The sequence below is a fragment of the Myripristis murdjan genome, chromosome 5 (genome assembly GCF_902150065.1).
Source record: "Myripristis murdjan chromosome 5, fMyrMur1.1, whole genome shotgun sequence".
Lineage (NCBI taxonomy): Eukaryota > Metazoa > Chordata > Actinopteri > Holocentriformes > Holocentridae > Myripristis > Myripristis murdjan.
In genome coordinates, this window is record NC_043984.1 from 28,265,574 (window position 1) to 28,281,780 (window position 16,207).

Sequence of the window (16,207 nt, forward strand, 5' to 3'; positions counted from 1 at the left end):
CAGGGCTTTGTCCTCGGCTCCCTCCTGTATTCCCTTTACTCTTAACATGACTGTGTGGTGGCACAAACTTCAAACACCATAGTGAAGTTTGTGGACAACACAGCTACTGTGGAGCTGAACTCCTGTGGTGAGAAGACGACCTACACAATAGAGGTGACCGCTTTGCAACAGTGGTGCCAGGACGGCCACCTCTCCCTGAATGTCTCCAAGACCAAGGAGGTCATTGGCTTACAGGAAGTGGGGTACAAAGCGTTGTATAAAACGTATTGCACAGGTTTGTATTAGTACAGCTAGAGTGGCAAATAAAACATCTTGAATTTTGAATCATACACACACAGGTTTGGAGGTTTGTACAACTGAAACTAGATTATTGAGTTTGAGAGACCTATGTAGGGAGTCACTGGGGTCTGGAGCACAGTGACTTAAGCCACTTTTACCCAACTCGGTTCTCACAAATGGGACTTGCAAGGACAGCCAATCATTAGAATAGGCTGAGTGTGTACCAGAAAGGGCAGAGATGACCATCACCACAAGACTTTTGATATCAATAGACGGTAAAACATCAGCTACGGCAGCAGAGGAGATGGGACTCAAAGAAAATGAGGTCAAATGAGGGTAGGATTAGTTAAATGCAGATGGGTAATACTCTATCAGTGGGAGGGGCCATGGGAAAATGTTAAAATAGATGCCCAGCATTGACAAAATGTTTCTTGAGGGCTGTTTATTTGTTTTATAGTTTGCTATCTTCTCCAAATTTTGCTGTGTTGCAGTGAGAACAGTGTGTTGCTGTGTTGCAGTGAGAGGTTTGAATAATAAGCCTCTCTTACAGAGTGTGTACATAAGTTCTTGAGTCTTCTGAAAGTTGTTCACTGAAGTGGATCTCCTGAACATCTGGCTTTGGACCATGCCTTGTTTCATTCCTTAAAGAGATGTGAGTTCTGAGGTTATGCATGGGCCATGTCTGTCTTTGATTCTATGATTTTTGAAGGTGATGAATTAAAATCATTCAAAGTTAGGCTAGTGTCATTATTTGTATTACATATGTAGTGTATACCACTATTAGCTAGATCTTTAAGGAAAGATATCTCATGAAATAAAATAAATTAAAAAAAAAAAAACTCGCTTAACAGCACTTTAGGTTAGGATTTGTGTAGCTGAGAGCAGTTGGACAAAGATAAGTAAGACGTAAGTCAAAAACTCCTGAAGTGATCATTTTGTGTTCTCTCTTAGATAAAATGAATCAATAAGTGTAGATGTAGCTCAGAGTGAAGCTCCACTTGTACAAGCTCTCCTTAACTGTCCAGGTCAGGATAAAAACCTGAAAATCATTATCTAATTACTCACCATCAGAAACCTCTTTCCTAATATTTGTTAAGAATGGCAAAATTAGAGTTACATGCACAGGCTTCCCTTAATTTCCAAATGTTGAACCTGTAGCAACAATAAATAAGATGGTATTTGGTGGTTGACTTGCTAACCAGTGACAGAGCAAAGGCATCAATTTGGAAGGACAAAATGAAGGACTGAAAAGGATTTTGGCAAGTTCGTCATATGGAAAATCCCTTTACCATCAGGTCAGAGCTACTTCTTGGCCCAAACACACCAAGCAATTCTGATCAGTGCATGGCAAAAACACAAATACTAATACATGCTTCCCATTTCTTTGGTTGTTTCAGAGTACATCGTATCTCCTATTACAGTTAAAGTGTATAGTTAGTTTACTAGCTGCTGCCTCAGAGCAATTTACCGCACATTGTGAAAACATGACTTGAGGCCAACAGATTTGGCTTCAAGTCAGAGTGCTGGAATACGGGGCAGATGAGGAACTTACAAAATCAGTTAAACCAATTATGTAATAAACAAATTAATCAACCAATCAAACAATTAATTACATTGGTTAATGAGGATAAGAAGGATTCTGGAGCCCTATATAACTGTGGCCTCTCCATGAGAGCTCAAGGAACACTGCAGGTTGATTTTCTGTCATTTGAAACAGCATTGTGTGATATATGTGAGACTTTAGATTGAACAAGGAGCAACAGCAAATGCAAGAAAAATTCAGCAGAGTTAACACCTTTGTGTGAAGTATTTGAATTTTGACCGACGCAAAAAAGACAAACAACAAGATGAGGTCAAATCGTGATGAGGAACTGCCAGAGGACTTCTGGATTCCTGTCCCTCTGGACACCAACAACCTCACGTCACTTAGCCCTTTCTTGGTTCCTCAGGACCACTTGGGGAACACGGGCACCTTTTACGCCATGGCAGCATTCATGTTTTTCTTATTTGTGGTGGGCACAAGCATCAATTTCCTGACCATTGTGTGCACTGCCCAGTATAAGAAACTCCGGTCGCACCTCAACTACATCCTGGTGAATCTGGCCGTGGCCAACCTTCTTGTCTCCTGTGTGGGTTCCTTTACAGCCTTCTGCTCATTCTCCTCCAGATATTTTCTCTTTGGGCCACTAGCATGCAAGATTGAAGGATTTCTGGCTACTCTTGGTGGTAAGGCATAAACTGTTGTTTCAAAATTGTGCATGGATTCAGTTTTACTGGACACCATACATGTAGGCTATAAGTGAAACTGTGTATCTATTCATGGGAGTATCAAGTGTTTTTATTATCATTTGATCATGGTAATACAATGTCAAATATGCTTGCATGATGTTTTTGTCATGCTTTGTCATTCCAGGTATGGTGAGCCTATGGTCTCTTGCAGTAATAGCTTTTGAAAGATGGTTGGTCATCTGCAAACCACTTGGAAACTTTGCCTTCAAGCCTGACCATGCTTTAGCCTGCTGTGCATTCACTTGGGTCTTTAGTTTGATTGCCTCTGTTCCACCACTGGTTGGATGGAGTAGGTCAGTATTACACACCAAACTACATGAGCACACAGTTCTTCACACAACAAATCCACTTCGGTTTGACTTTACTGGTGAGAACATTGTGACGTTCTACTGTCTGAAGTGGTAATTTTATGCTGTAAAACACTTATATTTTTGTCTTACTGGAATTACGCAGTGAAGCCATCCCTACTCTTGGCCCTATCAGAGAGAGCGATCAAAGTCTCACAATTGGTTGTCTGACCAAAGACATCAGCAATGTGTTGGCCACCACCGGCTGGCCATGTCTTGGATTTTTCCTACTAGCTATTGCTGCTTCAGAGGGATTTGGCACACTGGAGCTAATTCCACTTTTGTCAAACCTACAGCAGACAGGGAGAGAGAGACACACACACACACAAAGATACAGAGAGAGAGCAAGAGAGAAATGATAACTGGTGCTGAGAAGCCAAGCTCCTGCACAGCCATGATTCTACGCTTTGTGGTGTGTCTGCAACAAAACCAACTCAAAATAGTTGCTTCACATGAGCAATATTGGTGTTACTAATAGAGTCACTGAAAAAATAATCTTTGACATCATTTCATTGTCAGCTACAACACAGCTTTCACAAGTCTCACCTTCCCATTTCCCAGAGAAAATCCGCAATGATCCTCCTAAATCCAACACTGAGCATGACAGTACCTCGTACCTTTTAGTCACTGTAAGACAGAAAGACACTGGGGCAAGACTAGATGAAGATATTAGGCAAAAATGTAATCGTCAGAACAAGGAAGACGGGAAAACACCATAGCAGCATAACTGTATCATCAAAACAGTGTTTTTCAATTTTCAATTTCAAACAATTTCACAAATGCGTGAAAATGATTAGAATATTTCTGTTCTAATCACTCAAGCCCAGCAAAGAGTGTGTCTTTGACAAATTACATGCCAAAACACATCTGTTCTTCTCTTCCCAATTGTCAGTTTTCATACCAATTTAAGCATTTAAGTAGTTTCAACTTCAGCGTTTTCACTGATGTAATTTTTCAGTTAAAAATGACATTTGACATATTCATCTTTAAGGTGTGTAAAGGCGCTCGGTGAACGTTGTGGTTTTCTGTCCTCTTCAGGTATATCCCAGAAGGCCTGCAGTGCTCCTGTGGACCGGACTGGTACACCACTGACAACAAATACAACAATGAGTCCTACGTGATGTTCCTCTTCTGCTTCTGCTTTGCTGTTCCCTTTGCCACTATACTCTTCTGCTACGGCCAGCTGCTCATTACACTCAAAATGGTGAGTAAAATTCACAAAGTAACACCACATAATCATATAACGAGTATAGTCTAAATCATATATATATAAATATAGGCTTTAATCAATGGCACAACAGAGTGGACGAAATGGACCAAATTGGGCTTAATTTTCAGAGGACTATGGAGTCTTTCAAAAAACAAAAAGCCAAAAATTGTTGCCACCTCTGAGTGACAAAACTGACATTCTAGACGATATGAAATGTTTGAATGGACACACTTAATGATTATAATCACGGCTCATGACATCTCAGGAGAGTTTAGTAAAACCTATTTTAATTGAATGTGAGAGAATAACCTGCACTCTAGACATTATGAGACCCAACTGTTTTCCTTCCTTCACAGGCAGCAAAGGCCCAGGCTGACTCTGCCTCCACCCAGAAGGCAGAGAGGGAGGTGACCAGGATGGTGGTGGTCATGGTGATGGGCTTCCTGGTGTGCTGGATGCCGTACACCTCCTTCGCTCTTTGGGTTGTGAACAACCGCGGACAGACCTTCGATCTGAGAATGGCCACCATACCCTCGTGCTTTTCAAAGGCGTCCACAGTCTACAACCCAGTTATCTACGTGCTCCTCAATAAACAGGTTTGCTCACTGTAGTTCTGAACAATTATTTTGTGGTTGTATGTTTTCCTAAGTTTTTTTTTTTTTTTTTTTTTTTTTTGTAAAGCATTTAGATGAACAATTAACAAAGGCTTGGCTAAATTCCCATGTTATGGTTGGAAAAACATTCAAATATTTGCCCACCTTATCCATTATCTGACAAGAGGATAGACACTAAAATAATCTCTCCTCCCAGTAGCTCAGTCTAATGTGCATCCTAGCACTTAAACATAAAATATGCTTTGCCAAAAACAGAGTAACACAAAGATTGCCTTGTTTTGCTGAAGCATGATCTCAGTTCAACCCTGGGTCTTTGGCATGTACAACTCCACCTGCATCTGTTTGGGGGGCATTCTGGGGAACTGGATTGTAATCAGCCATGACAAACATCACTTTGCAAGGCAACTTGTGACCATGAATCCAGCTGTGGCTTAAGCCAGGAGCCAGTTTTAGCTGAGGAAAACATCGCAGCACACTTGCCTTTTCGAACCCATAAAGCATTCCCATGGAATAATCCTCACTAAAACCTTGACCTTAGCAGATAATGAGCCATTTAGAGCATGCTCAAGGCTGTCAAAATGATATATTTTTTTTAATATGCAGAAAAGCACAGCAGTATTATGCTGATGGTGTGGCAGTATGCATATTTAAGGTTCTGCTGCAGCATGGGGAGCACCACATCAGTACAGACCAGGGCTTATTATGGCAAGGCAGAGTCAGTGTGGTCAGCATTAAACTGGAAGGACAACCTAACCAACACCTCAGCTTAAACATCAGCTGCTTGAAACAGCCACTACAATATATCAGTGAATGCATCCATGCAGAGACATAACAAGAATTACAGACATCACATCTCAAGGCATGTTCATTGGCTTCAGTCTCCCTTCAAAATACAGTGATACACGTTAAAACTTTCATTTGAAACCCAGGAGCATTATTCATTTCAGATGTTTGGGTAAAACCCTACAGTAAATTCTTTGTATCAGAGTGAAAAACAACCACCATCTGAAGATAAAAAGAGTTTATCCATTTCTTCATCCTCTCTGCGAGCACTGTGATGTAAATTAATGGTGTGATGTGTGTCTTTGTTTCAGTTCCGCTCCTGCATGCTGAAGATGTTGGGAATGGGTGGAGGAGACGACGAGGAGTCATCAGCCAGTCAAGTAACTGAAGTCTCCAAAGTCGGACCTGCTTAGATTGGACTAATTCTTTTTCAATTGTAAATACCATTTAATGCACATGAGAGCCGTTTGTCATATTGTAAAATATATATGGAATGATGTAATTCTAATGAGAAAAACATAACCAGTGTGCAAGATGAAAAATAACAAAAAAAAATCAAATACATTGTTGGCAAAACTGGGATGTGACTCATTCATTGACTTGGATATTTTCTGTTCCTTATATAATGATTTCATTTGGCACATACATTTAGTTGTGCAGCAATCATAAGGCAGTTGCATGGGATCTGTTGTGGGCTCTGAATTTAACTATTAAGAGCAGTTGGCAGCCACTGTGCGACTCCAGCTCCAAACTGGTGCCTTGGTGAAAGGCACTGACAGGAGCTTTAATCTAGCTTACTTGTTTCTGATGGTGAAGGAACCCACAGGAATCCCAAACAAACATTGGTGGTGAACATGCAAACTCCATACAGTTTCATTCAGAGGAAACAAAAGACGATGGCCCTCCTGAGATTTTGCAACCATTAGTTTTAAAATTTGCTTTTCAGTTTCACCAAGATACGATTTACTTTGCAAATGTATTATTAACATTTTAGACAAATTATTTTGAACTTCCTTCTTGTAACTTTGATGTTGCATGAGGAGCATGAAAATCCAAATCTGCCTGTAGTCCAGTTCAAATCTGCATCTGCGGTCATTATACAGTCAAATCTTCACTTTGTAGTAATTCCATGATTACGATAAAAGTATATTTACTAGCAGACTGGCACGCTCATATGCATTTCCTGTGGAAAACCATACTTTTCTTTTTTTTTTATCAAAGCTTTCTTGTAATTGAGGTAGGCATGATGGTAAGTATTTTAAGGCAATGGAAATAGGTTCTAAAGACTATCCTTTAAGCTGCCAGGGCAGGTTTCTCACCATACATCCGTCACCTATAGCTCCCCTAATACAATGCCTCTCAAGGAACAAGCTGAGAGGAAACACCCAAAGAAGCATGGCAAAGTGCCAAGAGGCATGCCATAAAGCTTGACTTAAACTGGCACAGAGAGGATTACTAATTTGCTTACGGCCAAAACCATGTGATTAGCTGCCCCAACAGCCCTGGTGAGCAGATTAAGTTTTTCAAAAACACACAGCTCCTCTCTTAGCAGATTAGATCATTCCCTCTGCAGCTCTGGCACTAAGATACTTATCTTTTTATTAGCTCAAGATGACACATTGAGGAATTGTATGACGTGTGTGTGTGTGTGTGTGTGGGTGGGTGGGTAGGTGTGTGTGCCTGTGCGCATATACTGTATGTGTGTGTACCTGTTTGTGTGATGCCACTGCCTTAAAATATCTTCTTTGAGCCAATTAAGTTAAAGCTCAGTGATAATCAAAGCTCCTATAAATGTGCATTCACTTCTCTGCCAGGAGGGGAGAAAGGTTAGATCTGTGTAAGCATCGCCTCTGTTAAAATTTCAGAGGATTCTCTAGCTAGTGGTAGATGTAAATTTTTTGCCACCAAGGAAGCATAATATATATGTGATCTTTTTGGAAGTTGGTTAAATTTTGACACAGATACAAACAGAGCAAAATGAGGGGAAATCGTCCCGTGGAGCTCCCAGAAGACTTCTGGATTCCCATCCCTCTTGACACTAACAACATCACCTCTCTCAGCCCTTTCTTGGTTCCCCAGGACCATCTAGGGACCACAGGCATCTTTTATGGCATGTCAGCGTTTATGTTTTTCTTATTTGTGGCAGGCACCGCCATCAATACCCTCACTATTGCATGTACTGTCCAATATAAGAAGCTCCGCTCCCACCTCAACTACATCCTGGTGAACTTGGCCGTGGCAAACCTGCTTGTCTCCTCTGTGGGTTCCTTCACTTGCTTCTACTGCTTTGCCTTCAGATACATGATCTTTGGTCCACTGGGATGCAAGATTGAAGGATTTACAGCTACTCTTGGTGGTAAGGAGCACACAGAAAGGCACACATTCTCGAAAAAGAACTTGTGCATGTGTTGTATGTGTATCTGGATGCTGAAATGTTGGAATGAGTAAATAAAGGCATTATTATCACAGTGACAGCCTGAGTATGAAAGTATGAATCTGTAATGTTTACAATAAGTCAAACTGGGGCCTAAAACAGGGACTTATTTTTCCCATATTTATGCTTATATATCCCTCGATGTGATGATGATAAAACATCTTCACCCAGGTTAGGTTCTTTTTTGTGCTTTATTTAAATGACAGCTTGTTGAATATTTAAAAATAAATAAATAAAAAATAACTAAATTCAATGGTGCTTCTTGCAATATCACATTACCTCTGTTGTCCAATCTACATATCTTAGGGTCCGAGTGGGTAGCAGTCTTTGATAACCATTAATTAATAAATTAAATAAACACGTTAAATTGAAAGTGGAAATAGTGGAAATTACTGACTGGAAATAACTAAGGGAATAACTTCATCATCTTCACCACCTCAAAGTAGATCAACCCATCAACGGGGAAGCTGCTGGAAGTCAGGCCTCAGTGCTCTGATGCTGTAAATTACCCAGTTTGAAGTGAATGCCGTAAGCACTAACTAGGTTTCAGTGGCTCTGCTCTGGACTGGTTTATCTCTTGCTGTTCCACTCAGACCTTCTCCATCACCAACCGTAGCTAACGTCAAGCTGTGGGGTGCCTCAAGGCTCAATTCTTGGTCCAGCACTCTTTTCATTGTACAGGCTGCAACTCTGTAAATAATCCCTGAGTGCTTTTTATTCTTTTATTGTATACTTAAACTTTAACTTTAATGACGCCCAGCTATATCTCACATCCCCTTTCTTCTTTCTCCTTTTTTTTTTTTTTTTTTTTTTTTTTTTTTTTAGCATTTTTACAGTCAGGTCTAGCACAGTCTGGCCCTTAACTAGGTTGCTGGCCTGTTGACCCTTTACAAACCCGTAACCTGAGATCCTTTGACAGAGTGCAAGGACCACTTGGCACTGTTCCTCGGTCTGGACTAAAGATCAAAGGCAACAGGTGTTTGCCATTAGACCCTCTAGTTTAGAACAACTCAGGTTAACCAAATAACCTGATAGTAATCATCTTTTAAATTCTCCTCTTGCGACTAAATACTTTTAATCAATCCCCTATTGTTTTTAACTCATTGTCTTTTCCATGTAAATTATTTTTTAAAGCCTCGGAATTCCTCCTTTTTATTTTTTATTCCTTTTATTCCAGTCAAAAAAAATGCTTTCAGATAAGTGCATCTTGTATTGTCATGATAAATATTATTATATGACTAAGAAAACCATCTGTATCATGTTGTTGGTTATAATACAAATCTCAGTCTTACAGGATGCACTCTGGATCCCTCTGTCTCGTTGCAGGTATGGTGAGCCTATGGTCTCTTGCAGTGGTAGCTTTTGAGAGATGGCTGGTCATTTGCAAGCCACTTGGTAACTTTGCATTCAAGCCCCACCATGCTTTAGCCTGCTGTGCAATCACTTGGGTCTTTGCTCTGGCTGCTGCACTTCCGCCACTGTTTGGGTGGAGTAGGTGAGTATTTTACACTGATCGCCTCTACCACTTACTCCACACACATTCTATCATTGTATGTCGTTGCATATTATCTATATTTATATATAGCATTGGTGCAGGTTTTATATTTGTATTGTCAGTTAATTTACGTGGAGGTAACATGTCTACAGAAACACTTGTTCTCCTGATAAATGCTGTTTACTCACCTCATACAGTTGACTGTAACTTGTAGAGTAAGCATGTTATCTTTTGCAGTACAAGATTATTTGTTTCTGCTGAGTTCATTTCAAGCTTGATTCAAGTATAATCAACACACCCATGGCTCATTCATATGGCTTTTTTTTTTTTTTTTTAATTAGCTAGTTCAAAACTCCTTGTACCCAGCTCACTCTTCTGACCTTGTGGGGATAATAAACATTATTTTCTTATAAGCTGCAAAAACAGGAAAAGATTATTTGTACCTCATGCAACACAAATCAGAACTTTCATATGTTTTTATTTTCTTTTTCTTTTACTCTCCCCACCTCAAACACACAGATGTGCATTAATGATGCATACACACAGTACAGATTCAGTGTGGCTGTCTGTCCTCCCCAGGTACATCCCGGAGGGCATGCAGTGCTCCTGTGGACCAGACTGGTACACCACAGACAACAAGTTCAACAACGAGTCCTACGTGATGTTCCTCTTCTGTTTCTGCTTTGCTGTTCCCTTCTCTACCATCGTCTTCTGCTACTCCCAGCTGCTTTTCACACTGAAATCGGTGGGTAAAAAAATCATAGAACAGAATCAGTCCAATGATAGGTTTGAAACTTGAGTTGATTGCACATACCTTTGAATGCATATTTTAAAGGAGTAGGAAATTATAAGCATGGACATGAGTTGGTGAAGGGACTGGAATTGTAGAAGAAATCTGAGGCACTCAAGAGGAGATGGATTTAAAAAGACTTTAATATGCGTATCAAGGCCTCAGTGGCTGAAACATGATATTAAAGGCTTTTTAAATTCATCTCCCTTTTGAGTGCCTCAGATTTCTTCCACAACTGTAAACTAACAGGATCCCCTAACTGAGAAGCACCAGAAGGACATTTTTTCACTCCACGCATATCAGTTTCTGGCGAAGAGACTGTTCTACACAATTCAGATGATCCCTGTAGTTCATAGAAATGTTAAGCCACAGAAATAGAATTAAACATTTTTCTTTGAATTCTTCTTGAATGGAAAAAAAGATTAACTGGGTTACTGTGAAGGAGGTGCAACACATTAGTCTGGCAAGAAATAAAGCATTACATATGAAAGTGCGGGAAAGAGAAAACTCAATTCTATTTTGCAGTCTTTTCCGTGCCAATTCTGATTTCCAACTTGACAGTGTGACTCATATTCAAAGCATAATCACATTCAGTCATTTTATATTAAAGTGTTACATTTCATTCAGACTACCTGCTGGACCCACTGCCTCTCTTCTCTCTCTCCACAGGCAGCAAAGGCCCAGGCCGACTCCGTCTCCACCCAGAAGGCAGAGAGGGAGGTGACCCGGATGGTGGTGGTCATGGTGCTGGGCTTCCTGGTGTGCTGGATGCCCTACGCCTCCTTCGCTCTCTGGGTCGTGAACAACCGCGGGCAGACCTTTGATCTGAGACTGGCCACCATACCCTCCTGCCTGTCCAAGGCGTCCACAGTCTACAACCCGGTTATCTACATCCTCCTCAACAAACAGGTTCGCTCACTGTGGGTTAAAATCACTGATTAGAAACCTGTTGCCTGGCATTATTTTTTCCTCTTCAGGATCTGGACATGAGTTTGAACATTTGGGCAGAAAGTGAATGCCAGTATAAATGCATTTTCATTTCCATCACTGGCATGGAGAACATTGCCCTCTATGGGTTGACTTGGGAACTTTCACAAAGCTTATAACAGTTTATATGAATTTTTTTTAAAAAATCTCTTAATTTGCTTCATCATGCACTCACAGATAAAAGGTCATGATGACTTTATCTAAATAATAATCTTGTTCCAGTTCAATTTCCTCTTAATTTATTTGGATTATCTGGGCTGCCAAAAAAATCATTAATCTAGATCTGTGACATGTTTGTTTGTTTTATTAAATAAACTAGGTCATAATTCATAGATAACTAACAATGTTTTTTTTTTTTCCTAAAAGAAATTTTTCTGCAGAGCTCATGCCATTATTAATTCACATGTACACAAAGATAATAATAATAATAACAATTAATAAGTAAATCAATGTGTTTTCCAATTTTCCCCATCAGTTCCGTTCATGTATGAGGATGATGCTGGGGATGAGTAGCGGCGAGGAAGAGGAATCATCAACAACTCAGTCGGTCACTGAAGTCTCCAAAGTTGGACCTGCTTGAGCTGCAACACCCAGATTTTGTCATTGCTGCCACACCGCTGACTTGGATGACTTGTGTATTGTAAATAACTTTGAGTGTGCTGTTTAAATGTCATGACAAATGCAATTACATTATTCTTATTATGACACATATGAAGATACATGCAAAGTAAAAAAAAGGCAAAAAATAAATAAATGCTACTGAGACTGAGGGATGGGACTATTGCTGGCTTGTGTTTAGGTTACATCCTCTACCAGCTGCAGAGCTACACTGCAAATATGCTCATCCTGACAAGTCTTTCAGTTATATTTAGTTATAAAATATTATTTTTACCAAAAGAAGGGGAAATTCTGCCAATGAGGTGAGATAATTAGCTCGTTTGCATTGCAATTTCACTTATCTGAGGAATTTTCTACAAGCAGGTGTCAAAGGCTTGAAACAGACCAGCAGGCAGTTCAAGAAAATGTCACTGATTTAACACAGAAATATCCTTTAATCAAGTCAATTTACAGTGGAAACAAGTGACCCCTTTGTAGATTTATTTATATCTGTTTTGCCCTTAAGGTTTGAGATTTTTTTTTTTTTAATAGATTTAAGATTTTTCTGAAGATTTTATGAGTTAACCAATACACCAATAGACTTTAAGACTGATGTTTGTACAGTGTGTACAGCTCAGCTCCCAGGTCACTCCAAACCCATATTAGTTCTAACTCTGAACTTTTTCAGAAATGAGCCTGTAGTGTGGTGAAAATCTTTGTGCTGTCCAGGAAGAGCAGCTGAGCGAAATGTGTTGAGGGATGTATTGATTGTACCTGGCTCAATTAAACAGAGATTGTGTGTATACAAAAACTGCAGTGTAATTATTGTAGAATGAATAAAACAGCTTGGCTCACAGATCTAAAGCTCATAAACTCTGCTTGACCAGAATGTCATCTAACTCATGGGCAGCTCAGACTGAACATGTGTGAAAACAGGAGTGTTAAAAAAAAAAAAATCAGCTGGACCATCCACCATCAGTCTGTGATCAAAACACAAGATAGTCTGACTTGTGAGGTTATGAACATGCAGGTTTTAATACTTTGCAGATGTACTGAAGTGCAAAAACACAATTCAGTTCAGTTCACAATTGAAGCCACAAATTATTTTCAAATAACATTTGCAGAACCATCAATATTGCAAACAGTGCAGTATTTATAGATTCAGAACAGCTAAAAATCCCTGCAGCAGATATAATTCTGTCTTGGTGTCAAAAATATACCTGACTGAATCAGCCATTAACACTGAGAAACTGGAGCCCAAGAAACTGAATGTTGCTTTTGGCTCTTTTCAGAGTTCGACCATGATCAATTTAGCTCATGACAGCCTTTTGATAATCCAGTCCATTCAGGTTTTTTATGAGCTGTGGATAAAACAGGTCTGCTGGTTAAAGCGCTATTTATGACTGAGGCACTATTTGTACAGACACACACTGAGAGGCTGTCAGAGCTGCTGGCTGGAAAATGCACCAAAGCAAAACAAAAGTAATACCTTGCTTTAAATGATGGGTTATGTCTTATGATTAACCAGAATGCAACAGGTTTGTATTTCTTGTAGCGTCACACTGCGGGATTCCTTGATCAGAGGAAATTACAGGCAGTTTGGAGTGGAAGTTGAAATGGACCAGAATATGAGCTTGTTACTTTCAACAATGGTGAGACAATGGGGAGAAAATTATCATTTATTTTCTAACCATTCTGACAAAGAAGCTCATGTCATATCCACATGCTGCCTCAAAACAAAACAAAACAAAAAACAGTAGTGCTCAAGTGAAGCATTTTGAGGATTATTAGCAGGCCTTGGCATCTGACTTAATCCTGAAATTATCTCTGTCTGATGGACATGTGTATGCCTACAGCATGTCGACCAAATGAGATTAACTTTGACTTTTCCTGTAAAAAAAAAAAAAAAAAAAATACAATTTTTACATTTAGATTTCACACTTTTTCATTATACTTTTACTAAAAAACAGAAATGGTTCCTTACCTGCCCTAAAGCAAACACACTAATCCAGCTCTTAAGATGAGCTCGACTCCACGGCATTGCAGGCACACAGTATGTGCCCTGGTTCACTCACCCAGAAGGAGGGAATATTTTGGTGGATGGACACACATATTAAAATGATACATTCCAGCCTCGAGACAAATAAAAAGATATGACATAGAACATGTAAATAATAACAGGAACATCCTGTTGCATGTGAGAATACCCTGACTTTATTTATTTCACCTTTATTTAAGTCTCACTGAGATGATCTGTTTTGCAGGAAGAAGCAGCCATTCAGTATGAAATGGAATTACAGATAACACACTCAAACACTCAAAATATACCCACAGAGGGAGGGAGGGAAGGAGGGAGGGAGAGAGAGAGAGAGAGAGAGAGAGAGAGAGAGAGAGAGAGAGAGAGAGAGAGAGGGAGATAAAGGGAGGGAGGGAGGGGGTGCATGATGTCTAATATGACTTTTTAGAAAATGATCAGTAAAACTGTAATATAGGGGTAGTGCACAGTCTCACACAGATTTCTAGTACTGACAAAATGATAATACCCACAGATAATTTTCATCATGCAAAAGACATACAGGCATGCATACGGTGGACACAAAACTAAACCGATGAACCCTGCCACATTATAGAAACACACACTGTTTTGAAGCCGCTGAAGGGTAAAATGAAGACAGTTAAGTCGTTCCACTCTGAATATTCAAATACAGCCACATGTCATTACATGTTGGATACTTGTCATAAGGTGCAAAATTATGTTTGCTTAAACGAATGACACAAACCACAGAATAAAGAACTTTCAGTTACTCAAACTAATTATATAACTACTTGCACATACCTCATGTAGTATTATTTCTGTACTTGTGGTCATTGTTGGGTATCTCTCTCTCAGGGGAAATCAGCTTAACATTGAAAACCATGTGATTAATTTACTAAACACTCCTAATAAAAAAGGTGAATTTCTGTCAAACACTTGGTAAATCAAATGTTTTACACTTTACCAACACAGATGCACCATTCTCCCTCTGAAGTTTGAGGACAAGAATATTCTGGCCAAGCAAACACACATAACAACCTGTGATTATGACTGAATCATTACCAGTTGCATACTTTTTCCCCGCAGCACGGTGACAGAAGATTGAGTTGACTTTCCCTGATCTTAACCGTGGCGCTAACCCTAATCTTAACCAGAGAGACAAAATGACCACTCAAAATGTGAAAAACTGGGAGAAAAAAAATGTTTTACCTGGTGTGAAGAGAACATAAGACCAGAGAAGTAAAGGTGGACTCTGTTCACTTCACACCAGTGTAATCACCTCAGGTCCTTCTGTCCGTCCTCATGCGGACCATCTGCTGATCGAACAGTCAGAATGAGGCCGGATTTTTGCATCTACACAGAGCGGTCTTTAACTTTCCCGTCGGCAGTCGGGGGCAAATCCGAGTTCTGCTAGTAGTGAACTTTTACCAAGCATGAATAGTTCAGAACTAGCGGAATTCCAGACATACCCCCGAAACATCACAGCATCTCACGGCAATGGGAGTCAAGATGGCCCTAGGAGTCAAAATCTATCATCACCGCTTCTCTTTGATGACACGGAGTACCTTTCAAGTATAGGAAGTGAAATCAAAACATCATAATTCATTTTAATCTATAGCCAGTTAAAAAAAAACATAAGCATTGAGGCTGTTTGATTTAAGAGTGCATTGCAGTGTCTAATCCAGAAATGATGCTATTCTAGTAGAAAATATAAGAAATGTTTACAGACTTCTTTTGTTTTGGGGTCCATCCTCTTCTTCATATGGAGTCCTACTTACACATGAAGTCCTGGACAAATCTGTGAGCCTGCTATCTTTACAAGAACTGCATTTTTGGAAGGGGTGGTGATGGTGGTTGTGGTTGTGGTGGTGGCGGTTTGGGGGGGAAGGGTCAGTCGGAAACAGATTAAGCCCAACCAGTATGGCAGCTTTAGTTAAACTGTGCTTACTCTCAAGGTGAACCATCAATCCGGAGAGCTTAAACTGTTACGGAGAGAGTAATGTCAGGAGTAATTACTCTGTGTTAATCAGTTTTGCGGCGGAACCTCAGTTGTCCGTATAATCTGCTTTAGACAAGTGGGACATGAGAAATCTTCACCCACAAAGAGGCACCAGCTGCTTGTAATAACAACTTACCCCTCCCTCACATGCCTCACACACATATTCTGATGAAACTGTGACAAGTCATGGAACAAGTTGAATATAGCATTAAATAAAAAATACATAGGCAACATGAAAAGTGGTGGTGCGTGACAGAAAAACGATAAGGTGAAAATAACAAAAAGGTATCTTAAACATGACTGTTCAAACTGCCTCAAACTGAATCTAGGGTCCCAACAAAAACACTT

General features: G+C 39.8%; 2 protein-coding genes across 2 annotated transcripts; both read left to right on the plus strand.

The window, feature by feature from the left end:
• The first annotated feature begins 1,971 nt into the window (after positions 1 to 1,971).
• LOC115359917 (blue-sensitive opsin-like) lies at positions 1,972 to 6,101 on the plus strand. The gene is made up of 5 exons (XM_030052611.1): positions 1,972 to 2,505; positions 2,693 to 2,861; positions 3,954 to 4,119; positions 4,482 to 4,721; positions 5,834 to 6,101. Exons 1-5 carry the CDS (start codon positions 2,127 to 2,129, stop codon positions 5,933 to 5,935), a joined length of 1,056 nt encoding a protein of 351 aa, XP_029908471.1. The 5' UTR covers positions 1,972 to 2,126; the 3' UTR covers positions 5,936 to 6,101.
• A 1,291-nt stretch (positions 6,102 to 7,392) lies between these two features.
• Positions 7,393 to 11,853, plus strand: LOC115359954 (blue-sensitive opsin). The gene is made up of 5 exons (XM_030052662.1): positions 7,393 to 7,878; positions 9,283 to 9,451; positions 10,031 to 10,196; positions 10,911 to 11,150; positions 11,704 to 11,853. Exons 1-5 carry the CDS (start codon positions 7,500 to 7,502, stop codon positions 11,806 to 11,808), a joined length of 1,059 nt encoding a protein of 352 aa, XP_029908522.1. The 5' UTR covers positions 7,393 to 7,499; the 3' UTR covers positions 11,809 to 11,853.
• Positions 11,854 to 16,207: the final 4,354 nt, after the last annotated feature.